This window comes from Electrophorus electricus, chromosome 6 (genome assembly GCF_041902795.1).
Source record: "Electrophorus electricus isolate QZ-2024a chromosome 6, ASM4190279v1, whole genome shotgun sequence".
Lineage (NCBI taxonomy): Eukaryota > Metazoa > Chordata > Actinopteri > Gymnotiformes > Gymnotidae > Electrophorus > Electrophorus electricus.
The window spans coordinates 13,766,678-13,791,224 of record NC_137502.1 but is presented as its reverse complement, the minus strand read 5'-3'; the positions used below and the strand labels follow the sequence as shown (position 1 = coordinate 13,791,224).

General features: G+C 40.6%; 1 protein-coding gene across 5 annotated transcripts in view; it reads right to left on the bottom strand.

Moving 5' to 3' along the window:
* Positions 1 to 1,163: 1,163 nt before the first annotated feature.
* Positions 1,164 to 24,547, bottom strand: part of cd276 (CD276 molecule) — a 59,894-nt gene continuing 36,510 nt past the window's right edge. Inside the window, exons 6-8 of one of the 5 annotated variants that reach the window (XM_035525229.2) lie at positions 18,685 to 18,735; positions 13,884 to 13,921; positions 1,164 to 2,304 (exon numbers count right to left, since the gene is read on the bottom strand). In XM_035525229.2, the coding sequence (XP_035381122.1) occupies positions 13,899 to 13,921; positions 18,685 to 18,735 (74 nt within the window). In that variant the 3' untranslated portion in view covers positions 1,164 to 2,304; positions 13,884 to 13,898. Of the gene's footprint in view, positions 2,305 to 9,673; positions 13,718 to 13,883; positions 13,922 to 17,241; positions 18,172 to 18,684; positions 18,736 to 24,547 lie in introns of those variants that run through there. The other 4 variants (XM_081715600.1, XM_035525230.2, XM_081715598.1 and 1 more) reach the window with 4 other exon arrangements.

Below are 24,547 nucleotides of genomic sequence, written 5' to 3'. Positions count from 1 at the left end.
AACCAAGGTGCACACTTGAGTCCACACTTTAAGGGTTTCAGTTTTCAGACAACTGATCAGTTGTGTTAGGTTCACTCCTGCTTGGATAGTTACAGTGGCCCATCGCAGAATGATATCATTGGAATGATATAATATGGAATGATATTATATTATAATATTATTATATTATTTCCAACAATTTTGGTCATGGTCTGGAGACCTGCCTTGTTCTTAGTGGTTTTGATCACCACTAATTGCCACTCATTTCAGTTACCTTGATCGTCTTCTTGACTTGAATTACTCCCCACAGTCTGGGCTGTTTTCCCTTAGACAAAATGGTCTGAACTACCATTATTCATAATTAACATGCATCACTATGACACTACTGCAATTTTTTGACATATTCTGACTTCTGAAAGTTAGAGTAAGCCTATCTTAAGCAGATATATTAAGGCCTATCTTAATGCATTGATTTTTTTAAAATTACCTTCCTATGTCCTCTAAAGATTGCAGCTCTCAGGCTTCAGAGTCCAACCCTATTGGATTTATAGTGATTCAACACTTTTTAAGGTCCTAGACATACAAAATAGTAACCTTTGGTATCAGCTCAGGACTGTAGATTAGCAAAGGACTATTGGTAAAAGTGATTTAAGTAATTCAGGTTTGATTATGGCTAAAATATTACATTATTTTTTTCCACCAGGAAGCCCATCTTGCCAAACAGAGACATGGCTTTACCCTACTCTGAGGCCAATGTCCAGAACCAGCTCTAGACACCAATGTTGAACTACTGTGAACTGCCTTTCGAGTTTCCAATTTCCTTTCACCAATCCCATGACATTTGCCTGCACTCAGGATGAGTAAATTATGGCAGAAACACAAAAGGTGGAAGGAAATAAAGCCATCCCTGAGAGTGCTTTCAGTAATCTGTCATTTAATTTTAAGCAGTTTTCCAGGGCACTCCAGAGAGCACTCCAGTGTTAGGAAGGGCAGTACAAACAGGCACATTCATGCAGAAATAGCATACATCCCAGGCTGTGTCTTTCGAGAAGTTTAGATTACTCCGTGACTGCACATCTTAGGATGCAAGTTTCTGTCTTAAAACCCAAGCAAAAAGAGTGATGTTTTACAGTGGCCTAACACTAAACAGTCCATTAAAAGAAATAGTTTAAAGACAAATCACGTTTGACTTTAATGCATGTTTTTAATAACGGACTGAAAAAACATGAGGACAACATGTCAAATGTTTGGCACAGCAACAGTTTTCTGTGTTCATTAAAACCATTTTCCACCATAATGCTGTCAGGGTGAAGAGAAGCCTGGGTGTGCCCCATGCACCATTTGCAGCCTGTTCGAGCTTAGCTGGCAATCAATTGAAGTTTCTCCCCAAAGTTATTGGATTCCTCGGAGCCGGCAGACGCTGACAGGAACAAGTTAGTCCATGGGCAGGCCTTAATTAGTCCAGGCTGGAGAGCTGGTGGAGATGGGAGGACGAGAAAGAGAGAGCCTTCCCTCGCTCGAGACACTGACGGCTCCCTCTCTGCCGGGCCTTGCCTTAAGCTCTTCACTTTCTATTAGGCTCGAGCTGTAATGAGTGGCGGCGGCCTGCATGCAGAGTGGAGGGAGCTGGTGTCAGTGGTGGAGCCGGAAGCTTGTCAAAGCCAATGGCCTTCAAACCCGTTTTCAGCTTAGCGCCCTCTGCATACAATTATGGGCCTGCTTGGTGCCTTTCAGGCACGCACCTTGCGGTGACAGAGAGAGGAAGCGATCGGCGCCAAGTTGCGGGGGCCGGGCGCCTGGAAGCGGCCAAGGTGATTTCTGATCGTGCTTGTTTGGAAAAGGCGGAGAGGTGCCCGGAATACAAAACAGGAAACTCGACTGACGACAGAACTGAACGGAAGCAGAAATGGCGAGTGCCACTTTGATGACACTGAAAAGGAATTCTGATACCTGTGTGTTTATGGCATGTCATTTTATTCAAATTCTTCTCATGGGGAAAAGGGCAGAACTGGCTTTATGAGTCTCAACAGCAAGGCAATGAGAAATCAGCCAGTGCCAGTTACCTTATGAGCTCACTTGAACCCTGAGTTCCAGGATTGTAAAGTGAGTCCATTTATGATGACAAGCATGCGATTCAAAGGAATGTATTAAACTGCCATTTTCAGCATACAGTAAAGGCGTAGGTATTAAGAACATCAATAAGGCCCTATAAAAGCTAGGTGTATATATGCATGTGTGTGTGTTGAAATGAGATGCGCCTCTTTTTTGCCGGCATGGTGTACTGAGGGTTAACGTATGATTCGTTGCTTCATGCGTAGATTCACCCTGCAACACAAAAGGAGGAGACAGACCAGGTTAAATGAGCAAATGTTCTTTTATGGATAGAACCTGATGGGTTCATATTAAAGTAACACTTGGGCACCTGTGTTTTTGCATCGAGTGCAGGAATGCATAATCACCCTACAGGCCAAGATAAGTGAAAAGCAGAACTCAGCAGATTGATAATCCTTTTGCTGCAGAATTGCTCTGACACCTTGCTGACACTAAATGTTGAAAGGAGGCAAAAGCATCACCATCTTGATGTTGCTCTAAACTAAGTGACATGCTGGTAGTCCCAAATCAAACTTTTTTGTGATGAAAGACCTCTCATGAGGATGAATACTGTCTCTGTGTTCAAACATTTTTGCAATGAGTAAAACATTATATCACTCTACGCAATGGTAATCATTACTTTCTGCATCTGAGTGATAAACTGTGTAGCACTGCGTTTCTTGTAATATTTCTTGCTGACAGAGCTTGAGTCACACACTGAATGTCCAGAGCCCACTCTAGATCCAGACTGAACATGCAGAGTTGCCTCTAGATACACTGAACAGGCAGAGTCGCCTCTAGACAGACTGGAATTCCAGAGTCAGCTCTAGACAGGCTGAAAGTCCTGAGCTACCTTTAGACATAATGTGTGTCCACAGCCAACTTTAAACAGCCTAAATGATCAGAACCATCATGTTTAGAGTCAGTTCTATAAACTGAACATCCATCATCATCTCATGGCATTTCAGTCCACTATTTTTGCAATTTTGCTGACACATAATTAACTTTATTAACAATAAAGAAATGCAGTAATCCACAAACCCTTTTACAGAAAACCATGCCTTTTAATGTTTTCATATAATATTATTAATGAGGTAGTATTATATGTGCCTTTATAGACATATCACAATCCAAACCTGACACTTAGAAACTAACATCTTTGTAAACTGGATCCTAAGAGTTTGATGAATGAAGCATTCTCTCATAGGACCATCATTGAAATTAATCAAAAGCATACAGGAATGGAAAAACAACAAAATAACAAAAATAAACGTAACCTAGTGTGAACATCTACCTAATTATGAGTGGTGGATTCAAAGTCAGAAAGTCCTCTGTAATAGTCTGAGTCTAATTAATGCACTAGTGTGCTACTAGTTACCTTGAAAGAAAAGAAAAAAAGCTTGTTTAGATGGCTTTCATTAAACCTCAGTGTTCAAATATCAGCCAATCACAAACCGCTAAACTGTTACAACAGGTAAGTTCAAACTTTTAATGCACTCTCAATTCCATTCCCCACGGGCTGCTTTACCCTGCTGGTAATACGGCTAAAGAAATAGCTCTCACTGCATCATTAAACGTGCTGGAGAATTAACTTGGACAGAACTTAATTATGTCACACACGAGGTCCTGCAAGTTTAAGACTTGGAGAAGGGCAATATTGCTGGCTAGAGAGCGTAGATGGTTAGTTTAGACACATAATTAGAATCAATCATCCATATACTCAAGAGAGTGGCTTTAGCCTGCTAAGTGAAACATAAAATATCTGTCCAAAAAGTGGAGTAGACTGAAGATGTAAAAATGGAACAAACTAGCAGATAGATAACAGACAGATGAAGAAAAGCTCTTTAATCAAAAAGAGATCCTGTTCTAAGCAGCACTATGTCTGGTGGACCTATATTTTTAGCTGTCAAAGCAGTAATGCTCGTTTTGATGTTGACTCATCTTGATCTGTTGCCACAAACTGCAGACAGCAAATGTAATAGTTTCATGCATAAGGTGGGTAACTTTGCTGCCAATAATGCTCGAATCACAGCCAGAGCCCTGAGGATTTCCTCGTTACCTAGAGCTTCTACTCAGGCCAGTCTGTCCTCAAGCACAAAGATGTCGCCGTTTAAACTCAGCAAACTGTACATTACGAAGTCACGCAAAAAGGACTGTCCAAGACAACTAAGCTATTATGACATCTGCAGAAAAAAAAAATACACTCGGTGACATGGAAGTACTTAATATTGTAATTTAAAGCTGCAACGTCTCCCAGTGCCGTGTTTATCATAGAGTTCAAGCCAAAAGACAGTGGTAAGAGTAAGAGAGGAGACGTGGTGCTGAACACTTCCTTCAGCTCACGCACCCTCAGCTTCGCAGTAATCCATCAGACAAATGAACACAGCACTGTATTTTCACACCTGCTTGCTCCCCCAGGACCCGAATCTCCTTTCAGGTCTTGCTCTGCGAGGAAGCGAATGAGATGGATTGCAAAGGAAAAGATTTATCTAACACGTAGAAGCAACTACATATTTTCCAACCATGAGAAGCCATTACAAGGGAGCCAACAACAAAAAAAAGATTGATAAGCAAATTAAGGGTGCATTATCAGATTTTCAGAAAATGGGTCTTCCAGGAAGAGCTTAGGTAACTCACTACTAAAAAGGTAGAATGAAAATTTCTAAAACAGAAATTTCCAGTTCTTCCAACATTACTTTTCCCTTTCTTTTTCTCAGAGTTTGGTTGCAAACACTGTGTGAAGTAGTCTGCAGCATGGGACAGTGGTGGAATTCCTGTGGAATTCCTGGTATAGTATTGTCCATAGTGATCCTTTAATACTCTCCACAATGAGTCTACATTGTTCTCTAGCAGTCAAGCCCATCAATTTCTTTTTCATAAATGATTGGGGTTGGGGTGAGCTGCCACCCATCCACATATACTGTATAACTGTCCCCGTGGTGCAACTCCACCCAACTGAGAGGGGAACTGCCCCCATCCCGCACCGTTAGCAGGAAAGGAGTTGTGCTGACAGACAGTTTCATTTGTGCGGAGTGCCGAGCCCTGCACACTAATTTCCTTGGCCTATAGGAGATTGTTCCGTTAAAAGAAACACACAGGCACAATGGTCCCATTATAATGAGCCTCTGTAAATCCAAACTGCATTCATTCTTCCCTTCATTTGCATTGAAATGGAAATGCCATATTTCATTCTCTTCCCTGGTAACCTTACACTTATTTATATATTTACAGTATGACGTCCAGGGCAGGACATGTGCCTGTCGCTCGGCTGGCTCTAATGTGAATGATAGCAACGATAATAATGCAATTCAAATGGGGACAAGGGTGGAAATAATCAGTGAGCCCCACACACGTTCCATATTGCGAAGATTAGTACACTGCCAGCGAGTGCCCACGCAGGCAGCGTGGGTGTAATATGTCCCACGGTTATGTGCTGGGATTAAAAACACACACCCAAATAAGGGTGCGAGTGATGCTGGTGCAAGCCCCACACTGAGCTGCTACTGCAGCACATCACAGTTTAACCCTGCCTGATATTGGTCTTGCCTCGATTGCACGGCAGACTGTTTGCACCTCGTGATGTAATCGAGGACTGGACTCCAATCATGCGAGCACCGACGTTGCAACCCAGCGGGACCACTCGCGTCCAACACGGCCATCGGTGTCATGTCTGGTCGCACCAGGTCACATCACAAAGAAAGTAAGCCAGAGGGGGGGAAAAATCACCAGTGTAATCTCTCCTTCTCGCTTCTATTATTTTGTATGATTTCCCCCTCTGCACTATCCTTCAAGGCCCTGTGGTGTTAATTATACTGGATCTCTCCCCTAGAGCAAGCAGAACTATGGAAGTGCATTAATCTTGATTCTCCACTTCAGTACAAAGCCTTGTTTGAAGAGTCTCCTTTGGTAAGCCCCAAAGGCAGCGTGATTCAGACATAGAGAGAGGAACAGACAGAGAGAGAGTGAGAGTAGGAAGAAAGTGGTCTATATCTTCTCCTGTAAACGTGAGCACCTTGCAGAGCACGCAAAGGCTTGTTGCCCTAAGTGCCTGCGCTCGTATCCTGCTGAGGGGTCCAGAGTGAAGCAGCACAGCCTGCAGGGCTGCCCAATGCCTCTGGAGCACTTCCACCAACCTGAAGTCTGGCCAGTCTATGAGGGTCACTGCAGGTGGAGGCCTATCACATTCAATGAAGTTCTCCGCCTCTCCATTTTAGTCGGATCAATTTCCAAGTAAGTGAACCGATCATCGTTTCTGATTAAGCTCCTTGCCACTCCACATCTCAGATGTGACCTCTCAACGAACGACACTCCCTGTGCCTCTAATTAACACAGTGCGATGCTTTGAAATCTATGTGCGTTGAAATAATCCTGAAATAGCACGTTTATGCAAGCGTTCCACAATCAAGATACACATATACACAAATACATATGTGCAAAAAACTGGACTGAGTGTTCCGATCATGAAGGATTACACACCAGACTGTAATACGAATCTGTTCAAAGTAAAATGTCTCTCATTAAGACTACTGACATACAACATAGGGTGTTAAGTAATCAAGCTTTCCAAACAGTGCAGCTGTGAATATTTGGTCAGAGTGCACCAAAGCCCATGCAGTATTCTGGATTGAGTCAGGATGACTGATATATATTTAATGGCGTCTATAACAGGGGTGCAAGCTCTGACGCCGATCCAGCGCTGCCTCCTACACGTACTGTTGCAACCACACTAATACATTCACAGGCCCGCGGGCCTCCGACACCAACCTCAATTTGCCTCGGCTGGAGCTCCACTGCTTCGCCTGATGTACGCCGCTCAGGCGCGTCATGGGCGCGCAGAGCTCACCGTTTCAAATAATGTTTTCTCCTCCTTTTTTCTTCTCGGTAAGTCAGGATATTAGGATATCTATCTAAGTCAGCCTATTTGAGCAAAACCATTTCAAGTGACAGCTTTTGGAGGGTTTTCGGACAGTGTTTTCTTTTTAATTTACCGATTCCAAGACACAACGAGGAATCTATGGACTGCATATTTCTTGGGAGGAACCATAATCACCAGCACCCTATAAGCTGGACATTGATTTGATAACTCGGATTGATATCAATTTGTTCATACATGTTTCCACCTCGACAGTTATCCACTTTGAAAAGCGCTTAATAAGCACTTCCTGTGTGCGGTCATGAAGTTCATGAATATTCCCATTATAAAGAACTAACACAACCATTTGCATTTTAAACACATCACAATGTACTTATACAATGCTCTGATTAACTTCTTGTTTGTAGTTGTTTGGCAAAATGACACCCGGTTAATTGATTTTAGGTAAATGGTTTCAACATCATTATGTACATAATGCAAATATTATGAATTAGCTGACATGGACACCTAGAAGGCCTTGGTGGAGAAACAATAAACCTGCAAAAAGTTCTCCAATACCAATTTACATACCAACCATCATCTCGTATATTAAACACTTCTAAAGTAAACATAGTGAACAAAGAGTTAGGGTGGATTGACTGAAACAAACGTTATTAGTATTATAAGTCATAGTTAATGAACCAAGGTAAAAAAGTTTTCAAATGAAAACAAACAAAATTAAAGACATTATGGCTCATTTCCTGCAAGGGTTTGTGGGAACTGCAGTACTTTTTAGTGGTGTGTTACATCCATACACAGCGTCACAGAATGCATCAGGTCGCAGCACGAGGTGATATTAAGCTGTGTGAGGCCCTGAAAGCCTGAGGTGTTAGGAAGCCCATTGTAAGAGTGACAGAGAAATGAACACAACTTTCACTGTCCTCCCTCCCAGCCAAGAGAGCAGGACTCATCAAGGGCACCACAGGAGCACGAGGGAAAGAGCATCGAGGTCGCCTCCTCTGCTCCCATGCTCTCCCACTCATTTGCATTACAGCCAGTCTTAGCATCAAACTGAGTCTCACGCCAGCTGGTTTGCATAACTGTTCCCCTCACAGCTAGATGAGTGCAACTCCAGGCCTGTTCACTGCTTGTTCATTGATCACTCGTCTGTCTGCTCCATCAATCCCTCTTCTGATGCTCCGCCCCCACCCACCACCCCACCTACAGAGGCCCCATGCCAGAGTAATCCAGAGGATACAAGACCAGTGAAAGAAATTGATGAGCAGGACCATGTGTGCTGTATTCGTAACATCACAAGCCACCACACTGTTTGCTCCACCTATTCTGTGGCAAAAAAACCAAAACAAAACAAAGGTGTTAATAGCAAATGTATACATTCATATAATTAATGATACTGAGAAAAAAAAAAAAAAACAAGCTACCTTTCCTCTCTAGGTAAAGCACTTAATCAAACTGGTATGAGGCAAAACATGCAACAATCATCCCAGCATGATTAACGGGGCTGGTGATTTAGAAATGTGAATTGTTCAAGTTAACACCTCAAGTGGCTGGGTTCTATATTTTATAGCTAACTCAAGCAGTTTAACATCTACATCTGAGGAACACTAGACATGTATGTATATATAAAAAGCACTTTGCCTGCACAGCTGACCTCTGTCAGCAATGTTCTGTTTCTCTGGAAACTGTACTTTACTACAATTTTGAATCTCTCTCTTTCTCATATATATAATCCACACAACCATGATTTGAAACCAGAAAGCAAAGCATAGGCTGGCATTGTAAATACAAACAGACAAATGCATGGTAAATCAAAGATCAAAATGTCATATTAATAATGGGTGTGTTAGGAACTATCATCACAAAAACACTTTTTATTCAGAATAGTTCTCTTGCTTTTTCATTCCCGCACTCCTCTCCACTGTCACGGTCAGCTTCTCAGTCCCCACATGCGTAAGTCCCACAGACATCGGCTGACAATGACAGATATTTTTAGAGTGACAGTACAGCAGTTAAGGTAAATATATAGGGGAAAATGAAATCAATATTTGAGTGCACCATTTAAGTTGTTGTGGGTGCAGGAGCCATTATCTACCACTAACTGTCCCTGTAGGCTTTTCCTACTGAAGTGTATTATATTACCAAGAAGTCCATAGCCACTGCCTTTACATAATGGAGTACCGGAAGTATTGTCAGATAAATATGAGGAAAGAGCAGGCCTTGTGAAATACCACTTATGGAATTATTATGGAATACTATTAAAATACAATATGAGATGGTTAATTGAAAAGTGTAAAGCTGTGTGTGTGTGTGTGAGTGAGAGAGAAAGAGAGAGCTGCTAATTGCACTCAAAATTGTATTATTCGTTATTCGAAAGATGATTCAGAAATGGACAGGACTGACATGCATGAACTTGCATTTATACATATTGATGTTTTTTAACAGAAAAGAAATCCATCTTTAAAATCATATTTACCCTTTTAACCCCTTTCACCTTAAACCACCTCACATACATACAGTGTGTGTGCGCACGTGTCTCACACACACACACACACACACACACACACATATATATATATATATATATATATATATATATACACATACATATATACACACACACACAGATATATATATACATATATATACACACATATATATATATACACACACACACATATAAACATATATTCACACATTTTATATATATATATATATATATATATATATAAAAACCACGTGCACGCACACACAAAATCTGTAGCTTAGAGTAGCAATATTCTGATTTCTGATATTAACTAATATATTCTCCATGCTGTGTTAATCAGCAATCAGTGCATAAACTGTAACAATAAGAACTGATCGTGTGTAATGCAGCAGTGCTACAGAGCCTGTCTGCTTGTTTGCCTACTGCTGCAGTCTGACAAAGTAAGATGCCCATTTGACTGCACACACAGAAGGCTCTTTAAACTAAAGAAAAAGATTTTGGTGCAAATCTCACTCACACACACACACACACACACACTTGTAAACATGTCAGGTGGTAAGAGAGCAAAGGCTTCAGAAAGTGATTTTGATACATGTTTGTTCAAAATATAGAAAACCTTAGAGAATATGACCTATTTATTGTTCAAATATCAAAACAAATATCATAAGTAACATTTATTATTTAAATGTTACAATTTAGTGATTAATTTTGCAATATATTTAGTGATTTAGAATGTCATTCCTATTTCACATTACTCATTCCCAATGTCCTAATAAAGCAAAAACTCATGAAAGTGTGCTTATATAGCAAATAATTTAATTAAAATAAAGACAATTTTTTAAAACTTTTTTTTATATATTAAATTATTACAAAGGTTTTGACTGGCCCAACCACTTTTGTACATGTTGAACTTTAAAAACAAAACAAAAAAGACTAAACACACACACACACACACACACACACACACACACAATCATATATATATATATTTTTTAGCCTCAGCCCATCACCAGAAGGGTGCCTCCTCCTCTTCATTGGACCTATTCTTCGTAGAGTCGGACCATAGTGTGAACTGCCCTTCATCTGCTTCAATATAATAAATGCAAATGTCAACAGCTTTTAATAAATTAGACCCATATAGTGTTAAAACATTCTAGTTTGCCCTAACAAAATAACTATGTTTTTATTGTAGACATGGCCATTGAGCAACAGTTTCAGACTGTAGTCAAAGTCTCATTTTGTAAAGCACTGAACATTGAACTAGCCATATTAAACGTGATTGCACTGTTCAAAGGTACTTAGCTATATTGCTAGTTTCTTGTAGATTCTGCCATTTGTCAATGTAAAACTTTTAAATATTTAGCAAACATCTAGCTAATATTTAGCTAATTTAGATGGAACAGGACTAAAAAGGCTATCTGTTAAAATCTAAACAGTGTTTGCATATTTCTCACAGAATGAGGTTTTCCCAGCAAAAATATGAAGTCATAGTAAAGTTTTACAAATGTCTTACCTGGTTAGACCAGGTTTCTCCTTTGATGAAAACATGCGATGATTTATCCTCACGCGTTTTCTTTGAGTCCAGCAGAACAAGCCAGAATTTGTTCCCCCAACATATCATTATGTATGGAAACAAATTTGTACCACAAACCTATTAACCCATGATACTGAAATGTGGGTTATTCTGTCCTGATCACAAGGCAGTTTACAGATTTAAAATTGGTGATTGGTCAGCTGAGATACAACAGTATAAGCCACTGATTGTTTAATTTTTTATTTGAATGGGATGACTGGAAAGGGTTAAAAATACAATTTGGTAACTGACAACATGACTATCTCAACAATTTATTTGGGATTGAAAAGCAGGCCTGAAGAAGCAAACAGGTCCCTGTACTAGTGTAGTTAGAAATTGCTTTGCCGTTGTGTCTGGTCCAGATAAAATGAACTGTCTAGGACTGTAGTTCCCTCTCATTTTTACTTTGTTCTCATCTCTACTCTTTTCCTCTTTATTTATCTCACTAGTACCTCACAGACAAAACCATCAGCTTCTTAACAGTTAGAGGTAATTATTGGACTGGATGATGGTTTTGTTTTTTTGGTTTTTAACTTCAATATTATCTCTATTATAGCAAATCCAAATGAAGAACACCCTGTATTGGAATGTGTATGTCAGCTGTTAAACACTGTGTTAGTAACCTCATATCCTGTTAATCCTTATTTTTTAGTTATTTTTATTTAATGCCCAATTTTATCTGAGTTATGGCCAGTTATTGCATAGTACATTAGCAACCACAAAATATCATATAAAGGCTTCCTCCAGTTTAACAGTGTTAAAGTGTCCTTGGTAAATAACCTTTTGACTACATTAACAAGTTTTGACTACATTAACAAGTAGATGGCCAAATCGGTTATTCCACTCCTAATAGGACAATAGGTACATTTGTGCTTGTATCTGTTTTTTTGTGTGATCAAGTAAGGGGCCTTTCTACTTACGTTTTCCAGAAGCCCTTAGGGGTTTGTCTTACAGACATTGTCGCATTCACCATGCTATTGTGATCAATATATTACAAAACTTTCAGAAAACACCTTTTCCTAGCGAGATGCAGTAAACATACTGAAAAAATGCATCAGAAAAACAGCCTTATTGCACATATAAATACTTAAATACTCGACATTTAGGATGACTGTAAGTGTTGTGTTATACTGATGGGTCTGTAACAAAATGTGAGTCCAGGCATAAACCAATCAACCATAGTGTTAAAACCACATGTTTAATGTTGTGTAGGTTTCCCTCATGCTGCTAAAATAGCTCTGATCCCTCAAGGCATGGATTCCACAAAACCTCTGAAGGCATTCTGTGGTATCTGGCACCAGGACATTAGCAGCAGATCCTTTAAGTCCTCTAAGTTGTGAGTTGGGGCCTCCATGGATTGGAGCTGTTTTTCCAGCACATCCAACAGATTCTTGATTGGACTGAGATCTGGGGAATTTGGAGGCCAAATCAACACCTTGAACTCTGTCATGTTCCTCAGGGGTCATTATGGGCACTCTGACCGTCTGCGGCTGCACAGCAAAATATGCAGCAACCTGGGATGCACTGTGTGAGATGATACCTTTCTATCAGTCAACATGAACTTTTTCTGCAATTTGTGCTACAGTAGCTCTCCAGTGGGATCAGACCAGACAGGTGAGCCTCGTGTGCCCATGATCCTATCACTGGTTCAGCGGTTGTCCTCAGACAACTTTTAGTATGTACTAATCACTGCATACCAGAAAGACCTTTCTTTTTGGAGATGTTCTGACCCAGTTGTCTTGCAATCACAATTTGTCCTTAGTCAAAGTTGCTTAGATCCTTGATCTTGCCCATTTTTCCTGCTTCCAACACATTAACTTCATGAACTGAGTGTTCACTTGCTGTCTAATACACCCCACCTTTCCACAGAGGCCATTATAATGAGATAATCAATGTTATTCACTTCACCTGTCAGTGGTTTTAATTTTGTGGCTGACTGGTGTACTACAACTTCATCTGCAGTCAAAGTCTACTGAGAAATGATCGCTCCCTACATGTTTAAACTCAGAAAGGTTGAGCATCTTAAATGTGATCTGCACAAGGCACTTGTCTCATTCTTGTGTTTTGATCTAAATGACATCTGTTCCTCGTCAGTACCGGATCGAATTTCCCTGGACAGAGCCCTGGCAACGACTCGGGCCGGGAGGGTTCAGTGCCAATTTCCCACAAAGGAGACGCATTCACTCATTCCATGTTTTTGTAATTAAGGCATAAGAGACATGGTTTAAAAATAGTTTTGCTTGTCGATGTTAGCTCCGTCAATCAGCCTCCTACGTGTCTAGGAAAGCAAGACGTGAATTCCCGTGGCTTAGAACCCGGCGGTCGCTCTCTCTCCCTCTGTCACACGCAGGCACACGCATGTGCACAAACTACGCTGCTGCCCAACATATTAACACCTGGGTCTTAGTGTTTAATGACGCAGATCACTTGTGATTAACAGCTCGGCACAGCGTGGTAGGCGATTGGGCGAGAAGCGCCTCACCCGGCCTTTCTAATGACAAGGGGCTGAAACAAATTTGTCATGGCAACCATCGACCTGCTACGTTTTCCAGAATTAAAATGTCAAGACTTCTGGAACTCTGCAACATCCTTCATGGAATAAAGTCGACGTCGAATCATTATAATAGAGGCCCAGGCTAACCCTGCTCTAGTGAAACACACACGGTAAAATCACCGAAAATGACAGGAAACCAGACTGGTTAAAATGGAGCATGTCCTTTGGAAAGGGAAAAGAAAAAGAAAAATAATGGGGGAAAAAAAAAACAAAAAACACAACAATCTTACTACATCAGAGCTATATTTTAAAACAGGCTGATTTGTAAGTCACTACATCATAATGTATTGAGGTGAACCGTCATGAAAAAAACAGAACATATCCTTACCTGTGGTCTTTGCCTTTAGCTTTTCAGAGGAGTTGTGGCTAAAAAAGATCGCAAATAGAAAATAGTATCAGGCACCAAGAGACTGAACTCTGCATCGTCAGAGGAGGTAAACAGCACAAGGTCAAGAAGTATGCTGGGCTAGACAACAGGGTTGGAGCGCTGTGGAAAGAGCGATCCACAGCATTCCTCCACCCCCCCCCCCCCCCTCCGAGACAGAGCTCCACCTAGGGCCACTACAAACTTCCCCCCACTCTCTCAAACAGTAACTTTGCTTTTCACAGACCACTAAAATGTGCGCTGCCACACTGTCTTCTTGCACATGAGCACACACAAACACACACGTCTAACGAGCAACTTACTCAAAACATTGAGACATTTACTAATGACCCATTCGATGACCCACATACTGGGTGACTGATCAAGTAGGCATACCTGCCTTACATTTATAAATGCATTATATGTGTTCCGAATAGGCATCGCTGGCAATTAGAAATCAGGTGCCTGAATGCACCCCAATCTTGCACTGTGCCATGGTTTCAGCCTCTGCTGGCCTCTTAGCCGTCATATCTGCTTCTGTTTACAAAGCAGATGTTTGCTGTCCAGTGACATGCATTGAGTGTCCTTTTATAAATGCATCAGTGCATGCTCTTTATGCAACATTTACAAATAGCCGAAGCATTTTATTAAGTCTTCCTATGGGGAGATCTTAGGTTTGTTTATGCGGCAGTCAGGGACGTTTATGCAAAAGGGACTTTGCAAACCTCCTGTTCTCCTAGTTGCATGGCTGTCATTATGCACGACTCTGGCTTTCTCCATCCATCTCTGTTCTCTGCTTCCACCTCTCTCATCCCTTCTAAAAGTTCCTCCCTCTCTCCAAGCATCTCTCTCTCCCTCTACTGCTTTATCGCTGCGGTTTCTGCTGCCCTCACCACTAGACAGAGGGCAGAGGGGTTTGTCTAATTAGTGGCTGATGCGGAGACCCTGTGTGGAGCCCAAAGCAGAGGAGTGAAAACACAGAGTGTGATGTGTGTCAGAGCCCCCAGGAGGCTGCGGATACAGGAGACCGGTTGCTGAGGGTTACCGTGGCAGGCGAGACAGAGCAGGTATGAATGGCATGAACAATTCCCTAGCAATGTAGCCAGTGGAAGGGACTGGGGAAGATACACTGTTTCTGTGTGTGTGTGTGTGTGTGTGTATGTATGTATGTGTGTGTGTGTGAATGTGTTTGAGAGATGCAGGAAGAAGATGGATAGACAGAGACAGATAGAGACAGAAAGATAGTGAGAGAGAGATAGAGATAGATAGGGATGGAGGGAGGGAGAGAGAGAGAGGGAGAGGAAGTGTGACAGAAAGACAATGACAGAAAAAATAAACTTTTGTTGTCAGAATGGATGTGTAGTGTATTGAAATGGTTGACAGAGGCCACAATGCTGAAGTCACCGCTCAGGAGTGAAACGTATCCCAGAAGCAACTCCCATATTGCAAGATATAACTCATATTGCGAGTAAAACACAATATTTGATCATTTATTAATTTAGAACACCCTCTTAGTACACTGGTATAGACTATAGCTCGTCTGTGGCCATGAGGACTCTGTGTTTGCAGTCCTCTGGCTTCACTGGTGGTCAGTTTCTGGGCCAACTCAGCTGAATATCTTTGGACGAGACCGCTCTCAACCCAGCAGCGGCACTGACGCAAGTAAAAGGTCCAGCAAGACTGCTGTGCCTGATGCACTCATACCAGTGCACCAGCCACTACAATGTCAGTTTCACTGCTGACTTGAGAAATATCTGCCACCCAAATAACATGCAGTCAGCAGTAGACTTATGGTTAAAACCAACCAATAAGGGGCTACAGGATACTGGGTGGGAAACGAATTATGCAGAGCAATTCATGGACTGCAGACAGGACCCTCAGAAAATGTGCATGGAGGACAAATGTAGCTCATAAAGTTGCTAGTGAGAGTAGATGCAATTGAGGTGCCCCTAATAAAATAGGTGGTAAGTGTACATGTCTAAAAAAATATGCTTAAATAAGCTTTAAAAGGCCAATAGTCACAATAACTGTTCTCCAGATAATTAGTTATTGACCATAAAATTAGCGACCAAAACAATTGCACTTTTAAGATGCTGTCATATACTGTAGATCACCATGATGACTCATTTATTAGCAATGGCAAATCAATGGATTTATTAACACAAATTTCAAAAGCAAATAATGGATACGCTTTAAAGCATGCTCTATGTGATAGTCACATTTAGTGGCAAAGAGAATTAACTACTTCCTGTTACCTCATCATGTGATCAGGTAGCTTGGATCAGCAGGTCTACAGATGAAATCAAGTGGGGTTCATCCTAACCAACATTTCTTTGAAATAAACAAGATTAGTTGACTTAATAGTGCTATAGCGATATAACACTATTAAATAAACTAAACTATCATGTAATGTTGGCTAAAACTGGCCCATTATGTATATTAATTATACCATTGCTTACTACACTGTAGGAGAACATAAGAAAATTCTAAGAAAACATTCTAACAATATTTCTGTCATTACGCAAATTTCAGGTTTCAATAAATAAAATTAAAGCACTATATATTTATATATTTCTCATGTATGAAATTTGTTTGGATTTTTTTTTTTTCAGATCCAGATCCAGCTGAGATTCTAGTTATATATTTATAAGCAACAACAAGTGAAGCTCTAGCAGCAGGTGTGTAGACTCTGGTACTCAGACTCTATTATTGAAGCAAGGGAAAGGTCAGCTGCATGTGGAGTGTGTGTGGGCTTCTGCTCCTCACGCTTTGAACTATGAGTCAGATGGCCAGTGACACTCACCTGCTGGGAAGCCTTTGATTTCCACCCCACCTCCCACCCCATTGTCGAAGCACTTTGACACTGGGTACAACACAACAATTAGGAAAAACTGCAATTCAAGTTTAGTGTTAGTGTGTTTAGTATGTCAGACTGTTTTAATACAGCAGGCTAATCTGCAGTTGGACTCCGACAAGTCTTTAAAATGCAGGCTGAAACTGCTTGAACTGTATTTATGGTGTTCAACTCTGATTACCCAACTTTCAACATGAGCCCAAACACAAGCTGCTGATACTTGTCAACTATTTGAATCCTCCATCTTGTGGCAAGTTAAGTGTCCTTGTTAAGTGTCCTTGTTAAGTGTCCTCTGTTTAACCAACTGACATGCTGGTTAAATGCCAGTTAAAGCTGGTTAAACTAGCTGTCTCCACTAGGTGGCGACACTCAGATTTTGACTTTCATCGATCACCTTGGCTGTATGAATGTGACTCCATCTCATTGGAGGTCAAACCGCTATTATCTATCTACACACACACACACACACACACACACACACACACACACACACACACACACACAGGCCTCATGCTCTCCAGTGTAGAAGTCACTTATCACTTAACCACCTCTCAGTAAAAGTCAACCATCCTTAATGCAGCCTTGATCAAGCCTATGGGTACAATGCCATCTTGACTAGAACCAGTAAAGGAAGGATCCTGGCAATGACTCTCCATTAGCTTTATGTGGCTGTCGCCTGAGCAGGCCAAGGGCTAAAGTCACTGGCATTGGGTGGATACAATTTCCGCTTCTCCGTTCACAAGAGAACGAGGAGTTATTGGTCACGTTTCGACACATCTTGAGTTCGGCAAAAGCAAACTGAGTCCCTTTTGCACAAGGTCAAAAACCTTCAGTTCTTTTCTAGGAAGCAGGGTTGGAGTTTTCTTTCAAATGACATCAGCTTCACAAACAGTAGAAGCGATTAACTGCTCTCCCTCTCCCATTCCTGACCCCATCATGAGGTGAATATGAAGTTTTCAGACATGGAAATCCACTTGAAAGTGCCACCACTCTGACAGGAGGCTGTGCTCTGTTGCGGAATGTTCTAGGCTCTCGACCCTGTTGGTCGAACGTCATTGCTTAAATATTCATGGGCCTTCCATTACAAGGAAGATGTCAATACGTTTCTCTCTCTTTTATTCTTTGTCTCATTCCTTCTCTTTTCTCCATTTCTGACCCTCATGCTTATTAAAATCTCATATTATCCACTCTGCCACTCATAGCCAGGCTGAATAGTTCAATCAGACTAAAGATATCTTTAATATCTTTAATGACATTGCTGCCACAGGGAGAGCAGGATGCAACTCTGGCAATACTTACTCTGGCCTTTGCTCAAAAACTTTTCACTCAACAATTCAGGAAGTCAATTCAGAAAAACAGGGGGTGCTTTTTACCACTTTTGCCAGTGCATAAAGCAAGCTAAGGAAAGACAAAGGATTAAGAAGGTTAAGAAATCAGCCTTTGTTTGACATTAATGATATGCAAATCAGTTAAACAACTACAACTACAAACAACTAAAATCTGTATGACACATTTATCATCTATTTTCTTAAAAAATGTAAATGCTTTTATACCTATAAGGGATCATTAAGTGGACGAAACATGACTTATCTCCCCCAAAGTGCCCAGCCAAAGCCCAGAATAGCTAACATTAGCACCAACCCTGTTGTCTAACCCCATTAGCACCAACCCCATGTCCTGATAATGAAACACTGAACAAGTGCTGTAAATGAACACCCAGAATGCTAGCAGTCTAAGTTTTTTAACTCTTTTTTCTTTGTGGACCGCTCATGTTATTTTTAAATGCTTTTATCTGGGTATCAGACTTCTAAAACATCACCTTTATTGAATAATTCAGGGATTATTACACTCAGGAACCATGTACAATCATAAATGTCCAACTCCGTGACAAGATGGTGTATACTGACTGACCTTTGGCTTCTTCAAGTTCTTTGGCTTCCTCGAGTTCCTTGGCTTCTTCTTCTGTGCAGAGAGAGAGAAAGAAAGAAAGAGAGATAAAGAAAGAAAAAGAAAAAGAAAGAAAGAAAGAAAGAAAGAAAGGCAGTGCAATGCAACTCAGAAGCTATTCGGATGTTAGTGCCAATGTACATTTACTTCGGTGCAATCTATACACATACAGCTCAAGTCTTGAACATATATATGAAAGCAAAATATTCAGTGCACCAGTATAATATATGACAGAATACATTAAAAGCTACCCAGGCCCCTGTGTTGGTTCTCCTTCTCTTCCTCTCAAGCTCAGAAAGAGGGAGACATTCTCATAGTCTCAGTGTTACTCCCACACACACACACACACACAAAAATAAATGCAAGAAAATAAAAAGTTAGCAATCGAAATATAACAATCTACCTGTCCCTGTGTTTGACTGCCATCCAACTTTTGAGCAGACTTTTAAAAATAAATAAATAAATAAATATCAGGGACAGGGGATAAGAGTGCGCGTGTGTATATATCTTCCTTTCCTGTGAGCTGGACATTTTATAGCTATCTCCACAAACACATTCAGAAGTAAAGTCAAGGTCAAGCCTTTGAGCAGGGGCTACTGCAGACCACCGCCCAGATGCATTCGTTATTTTGGCAGAGTAAATCAAAGTAACCTGTACTGGGACAAAGCTAAATATGGGGGTTTAACTCCAAATGGGTCAAATGAGACAGACTGTAAGGAGTTTTATGTCCTTCACCCAAAACTTTGTTTATTTACACACTCTTTTCTCATAAAGAGGAGACGAGAGCAGTGTCGACTCCAGTCCACGCACCAGCCAGTAACAACTCTCATCGGACGAGAAGGCGGGCTCAATATGTGTGCTGCTCAACTCCTGGTTCTGCCCATAGCAGAGGCTCCGACTCCTTTTACCTCATTGTCTTTTCCTCAGTTTGGACAGAACACTCTCCACCATTTCACTGCGAGTTATACTGTGTATGACTATGTATGTGACGAATAAACCAAACTTGAAACTTGTCAGCTATGGCCTGCAAACATGCATGCCCATGGGCAGAGGCTCTAAAAGAACCTGCAGTGTGCAGGTACTGCTATGCTGTGGTCGCTGAGCACCGGGAGCCAAAACACTGACACAATGGAACACATGCAGCCATGTATACTGCATGAGGCAAATGAGAACTTGAATCGTAGTTCTAGAAACATGGCAGATATTTATGGTAAAATGAATGCGACACATAGCGGACTTGAAAGGGGAAAGCCAGCGAAGGAATTCTTGGAGTTGGAGTCTGTGTCCGTCCCACTGGCTCACTGAACAGCTCAATTACTCCAGCAGCAGGTGACCCATTCACTAAATCCTATTCCAGTGTGGGCTGCAGGAAATGGACTATGTCATTTCCTCCACCCTGCCCCTCTCTCATTTATACTGGGCTATGACCCCATGTCATTTCAGGCCTAAGTAGAAGCCTGCATTCATGTTTTTCTATGACCTTCATGCTCATGTGCAAAATCACTATTTAAAACAGGCAGAATGAACCTAATTGGTTCAGACTATAATGTCATTCAAAATAACAGTAGGCAGAGCATATCTTTTTTATACACATCAGAGCTTATTGTTGTATGGGCACTACGTGAAAAATATGCTATTTTAATATGGATTTAGTTTCTCATAAAACTACCTGACAAGCTAGCTAGCCTCTAAAGGTGCATCTTACTCACTCATTGTTAGCTAGCAAGGTGTTGTGCAGGTCAAGTAACATTAACTGCTAAGAATGCTAGCTAAACAATGGCAGCTTAATAACTTGCTGGCAATCTTAATATTGTGCAGTGTCTAAGAGAAGGCATGTTTTTGTTATATGTATGTATATATATATATATATATATATATATATATATATATATATATATATAAAAATATAAAAACTTCATTCCATGCCTCCTAGGAGAATTGCATCCAGTGTATGCAGCCATGTAAATGTTGCCATAGTGACAACATTCCTTCTGAGGAAGCTGCAGAATGATAAATGTTCTGCTGCCTCTGAGGCAGGTACTAACATGAAATAGTATGTAAGAGTTGTATGGGACGAAGATGTTAACCACCATTATATCCTAAAAATGTTTTGAACAAATATTGATTTTTCTAATAATATGCCCTATTAACTTTATAAAAGTTTATTTTGTTGTACATTAATGATTCATTTAGATTTCCCACTACAAGCAGCTGTTTCACTTGTGCTGAGTGCTGCACTACTTGCTCTGTGGAACCATGTGGGGTGAACACACAGTATTTAAAAACCTCTGGCCATTGCTTGTTAACCAACCACGTTAATCTCTGCTCAAAGACTGTTAACCAATTAGCTACCTTAGCTCTGCCTCCAAGGCAGAGCTGCCTTTAAAAGAACATTAGTGATTTTGCACATGAGCATTTTTCACCTGAACCCATTTCATTCTATACAGACAGTCTGCACCACCACGCTCCCATCTCCAGTTGCAGATGTATTTTTAAAAGCCCATGGGTCCTGCGTTACAATAGACTGACCTTTTATTTAAATGTCTCCTCTGCTATGAGCAAAACTCATTATAGCTGAGATAGTGGTGGCATTCTAGTGCACAAAACATCCCCAGAAACATCTGCCACCCCTCCATACCTCAATCTCTGCACCCATCACCCCACTCCTCAGTCCCTGTCTTTTGCTGGGCTCCTGCTCTCAAGTCTGTCCCACTCCCTAGTTAATGGCTGCTGCTAATTATCCTTTGCCAGTTAATGGACTACCTCCAGCACTAAGACTAAGGAGAGTGTCTGGGTGGCTGGAGGACTTGCATATGGACACTCACTGGCTGTTTGGTGTTTGTAGCCTTCTACTCTGCCTTTCCACACAATGGAAAGCGCTTACTGATATTTGTATCACTGCAAGTGATACGGCAAGTTTTGAGACCCTTTCATTTCCTTGTTTTCAGGTCTCTCCAGACATGCTCTATTGGATTCTGGTCTGGACTGCGGCTGGGCCATTCTAGGACTTCCACAGAATTTTCCCATTGCGATGCTTGTGTTTTCTTGCTGGTCTTGTTAAAATATACATGAACCTGGAAACCTGGCACTCTGGAAAAGGTTTTCACCCAGGATTTGCTCTATATTTTTCTGCATTCATCTTTTTCTCTATCCTGACTTGTTTCCCATTCCCCGTCACAGTAAAACATCCCCACGGCATGATGCTGCCACCAGAATGTTTGACTGTAGGGATTTTAATAATGAGGTGATGCGCTGTGCCTGGTTTCCAACAAACACTCCACTGGGAATTGAGGCCAAATCTTTCAATTTTCATTTCATGAAACCAGATGATCTTGTTCTCATGGTCTGAGTGCCTTTTGGCAAACTACAGGCAGACTCTAACATGCAACCTACCATAAAGGCCTGCAGCTGGTTGCACCAGCTGAACGTAAGTCACAATTGCAAGTTATGGTGTAAAGTCCATCCTAAACTATACAATGAATGAAGTTAATTTAAAAATAGCAACGTGTATAATTTTGGTGGCACCACAAACACAAGCAGCATCTCAATTAGTAATACAGAAAGTGACTGTAGATCAAAACAGCCTTGCATAGAATGACATTTTTATTAGTTGCAATCGGTAACCAGTCATCAGTAATGCTATCCAACATAAAGAGGAAGTTCAGCATCCATGTTTTACACACAGGTCATTCATATTCATTCTCATTATATTATATATATATACTCATATTACATACATACATACATATATATATATATATATGAGACACACACACACACACAAATAAGATTGTAGGTGAGGAAAAAGTTGAAGCACTTTGGAAGCAATTATATGGATATATTGATAAACAGCGGAAATGGTGCCGCAGTGATAGATGTGGCAATCCCAAGTGATAGCAACACCAGGAAAAAGGAACATGAAAAGCACTCACTCGCGCTCTCTCTCCCCCTCGCGCTATTATATATATATATATATATATATATATATATATATATATATTAAAAAAAATAAAAAAAATATCTTTGCTGTTCCCAGGACTGCACACTTTTGGAATCTTCTGGGCTACTCTCACAGTTTGGAGGTCATAGCCCCAAATGTTCCAATTACTATGGGAACCACTGTTACCTTCACCTTTTACATCTTTTCTAGCTCTCCTTCAACCCTTCTGCTGTTTATCTACACTACAACGTCTTCCTGTGATGAAACTTTAATCTGGTTATAGTGGGCTTCTCATCTCTGGTCCACAGACAGGAACCAGGACCCCTCTGGTGCCATGATGCCTAGCAACAAAGCCATAAAACAGCCTAGGTGCTGGCTTTTTATGTTGGCCTGACTCTAACCCTTCCCTCTCCTCTTAGATGTCATGAAACCACAGACTGGAATGCAGGAACCTTTTAAGAGCCTGGTTATACTTCAAGGAACTATTACCATAAATTCTATGAGACTTAAAACCTTTTCAGGACAACCAACATTTCTCAACCCACAAAGAGATGTCCACAGATATATGTTTCTTTTCCCACAGCTTCTCAAAGTAATAACTTGCTATTTTAAACCACTATGATGTCAAATGGTAATCAGATCTTCAAATTGTATGTTTGCTTCCATCATTTGATAATTCTCCATTGTTTCATTATTCTCTTCATTACTTGTTCATTATTAAGTTGCATTATTCCTCATAATCAATTTACTTGTATGTGGCTTACCTCATGTTTAATGTAAACAAACTGTTAATCACTCCTAATTGTGCTTACTAGAAATCTATTAGACAAAAATATATTAGTCAGTAATTTGAAAATAAGAAAGGAATTAAATTGACTATCCAATCGCATCACCCATCATATGTTTTGATAGTTTTGCTTGTAAACTTCATTTTAACACCATGAGGTAAAAAATTGTGATTATTTTCTTTTGATTCATGATACAAACATGATTATTTTCTTTTGTTTGACTCATAGTGAACCTTATTAGAAGGTCTTACTGGAACTCTTTCTCCTACTTAAAACAAAGGCTATTGAATTTGCATGAACCAAGGCATGTCCTTTCCTCATCATATACCTGACAAATGATGACCCTCCTAGTCAGTGCACAGTGTGAAATGAGAGTAATGCAGGAGGTTGTTAGACCCCTTAGAAATCGGGACTTAAGCTTTTCTTTTGAGACTAAGCCAATAGCCTCTTGCTAAGTGACCGAAACAGACTCGAGTTCCATGTTACTTTATTTTGTTGCTTTGTTTATTTTGTTTAATTTCTCACTGAAGTTTCATCACCTGGCCAGCCATGAACCATTCTAGAATTGTCATCAAATGCAAGGACAGGCCACCTAACCACTGATACCAGGACGCCTGTTTCTGAAAGACCTAGCGAAAAAGGTCTGTCTCTCTAATGGAGATCCGAAAATCCAATCCTGTGGATCAAGAAAGCCTGATTGCTTCAGTGTTATTGGCCTACATCACTCGCACAGGGCCAAGCCAGCACTGCTACAGAAATCGGACTCTCTCAGTGCCATCCAGACATCTTGACATGGTCAAGCCCAAGGTTTAATAAGGAAAGCCATTTACTTCTTACATTACCAGTTGGTATCAATGGTTAATAATGTTTATACACCCAACACTGGATCAGTTAACTCCTTCCTCCCATTTGCTACTCAGTCCTAGTTAGTTCTTACGGGTGGCTTAAACAATATTTCTTTTCTCTTTTATCTTCTTTTCATTCTTTTTCCTTTACTTGTTCTTTTTGTTTAGTTAGCCACGTTCAGTCCACCAAAATCTCATTTGCGTTACATTTTGGTTTGGTTACATTGCTTACATGGTTTGTTTTACTACAGTGA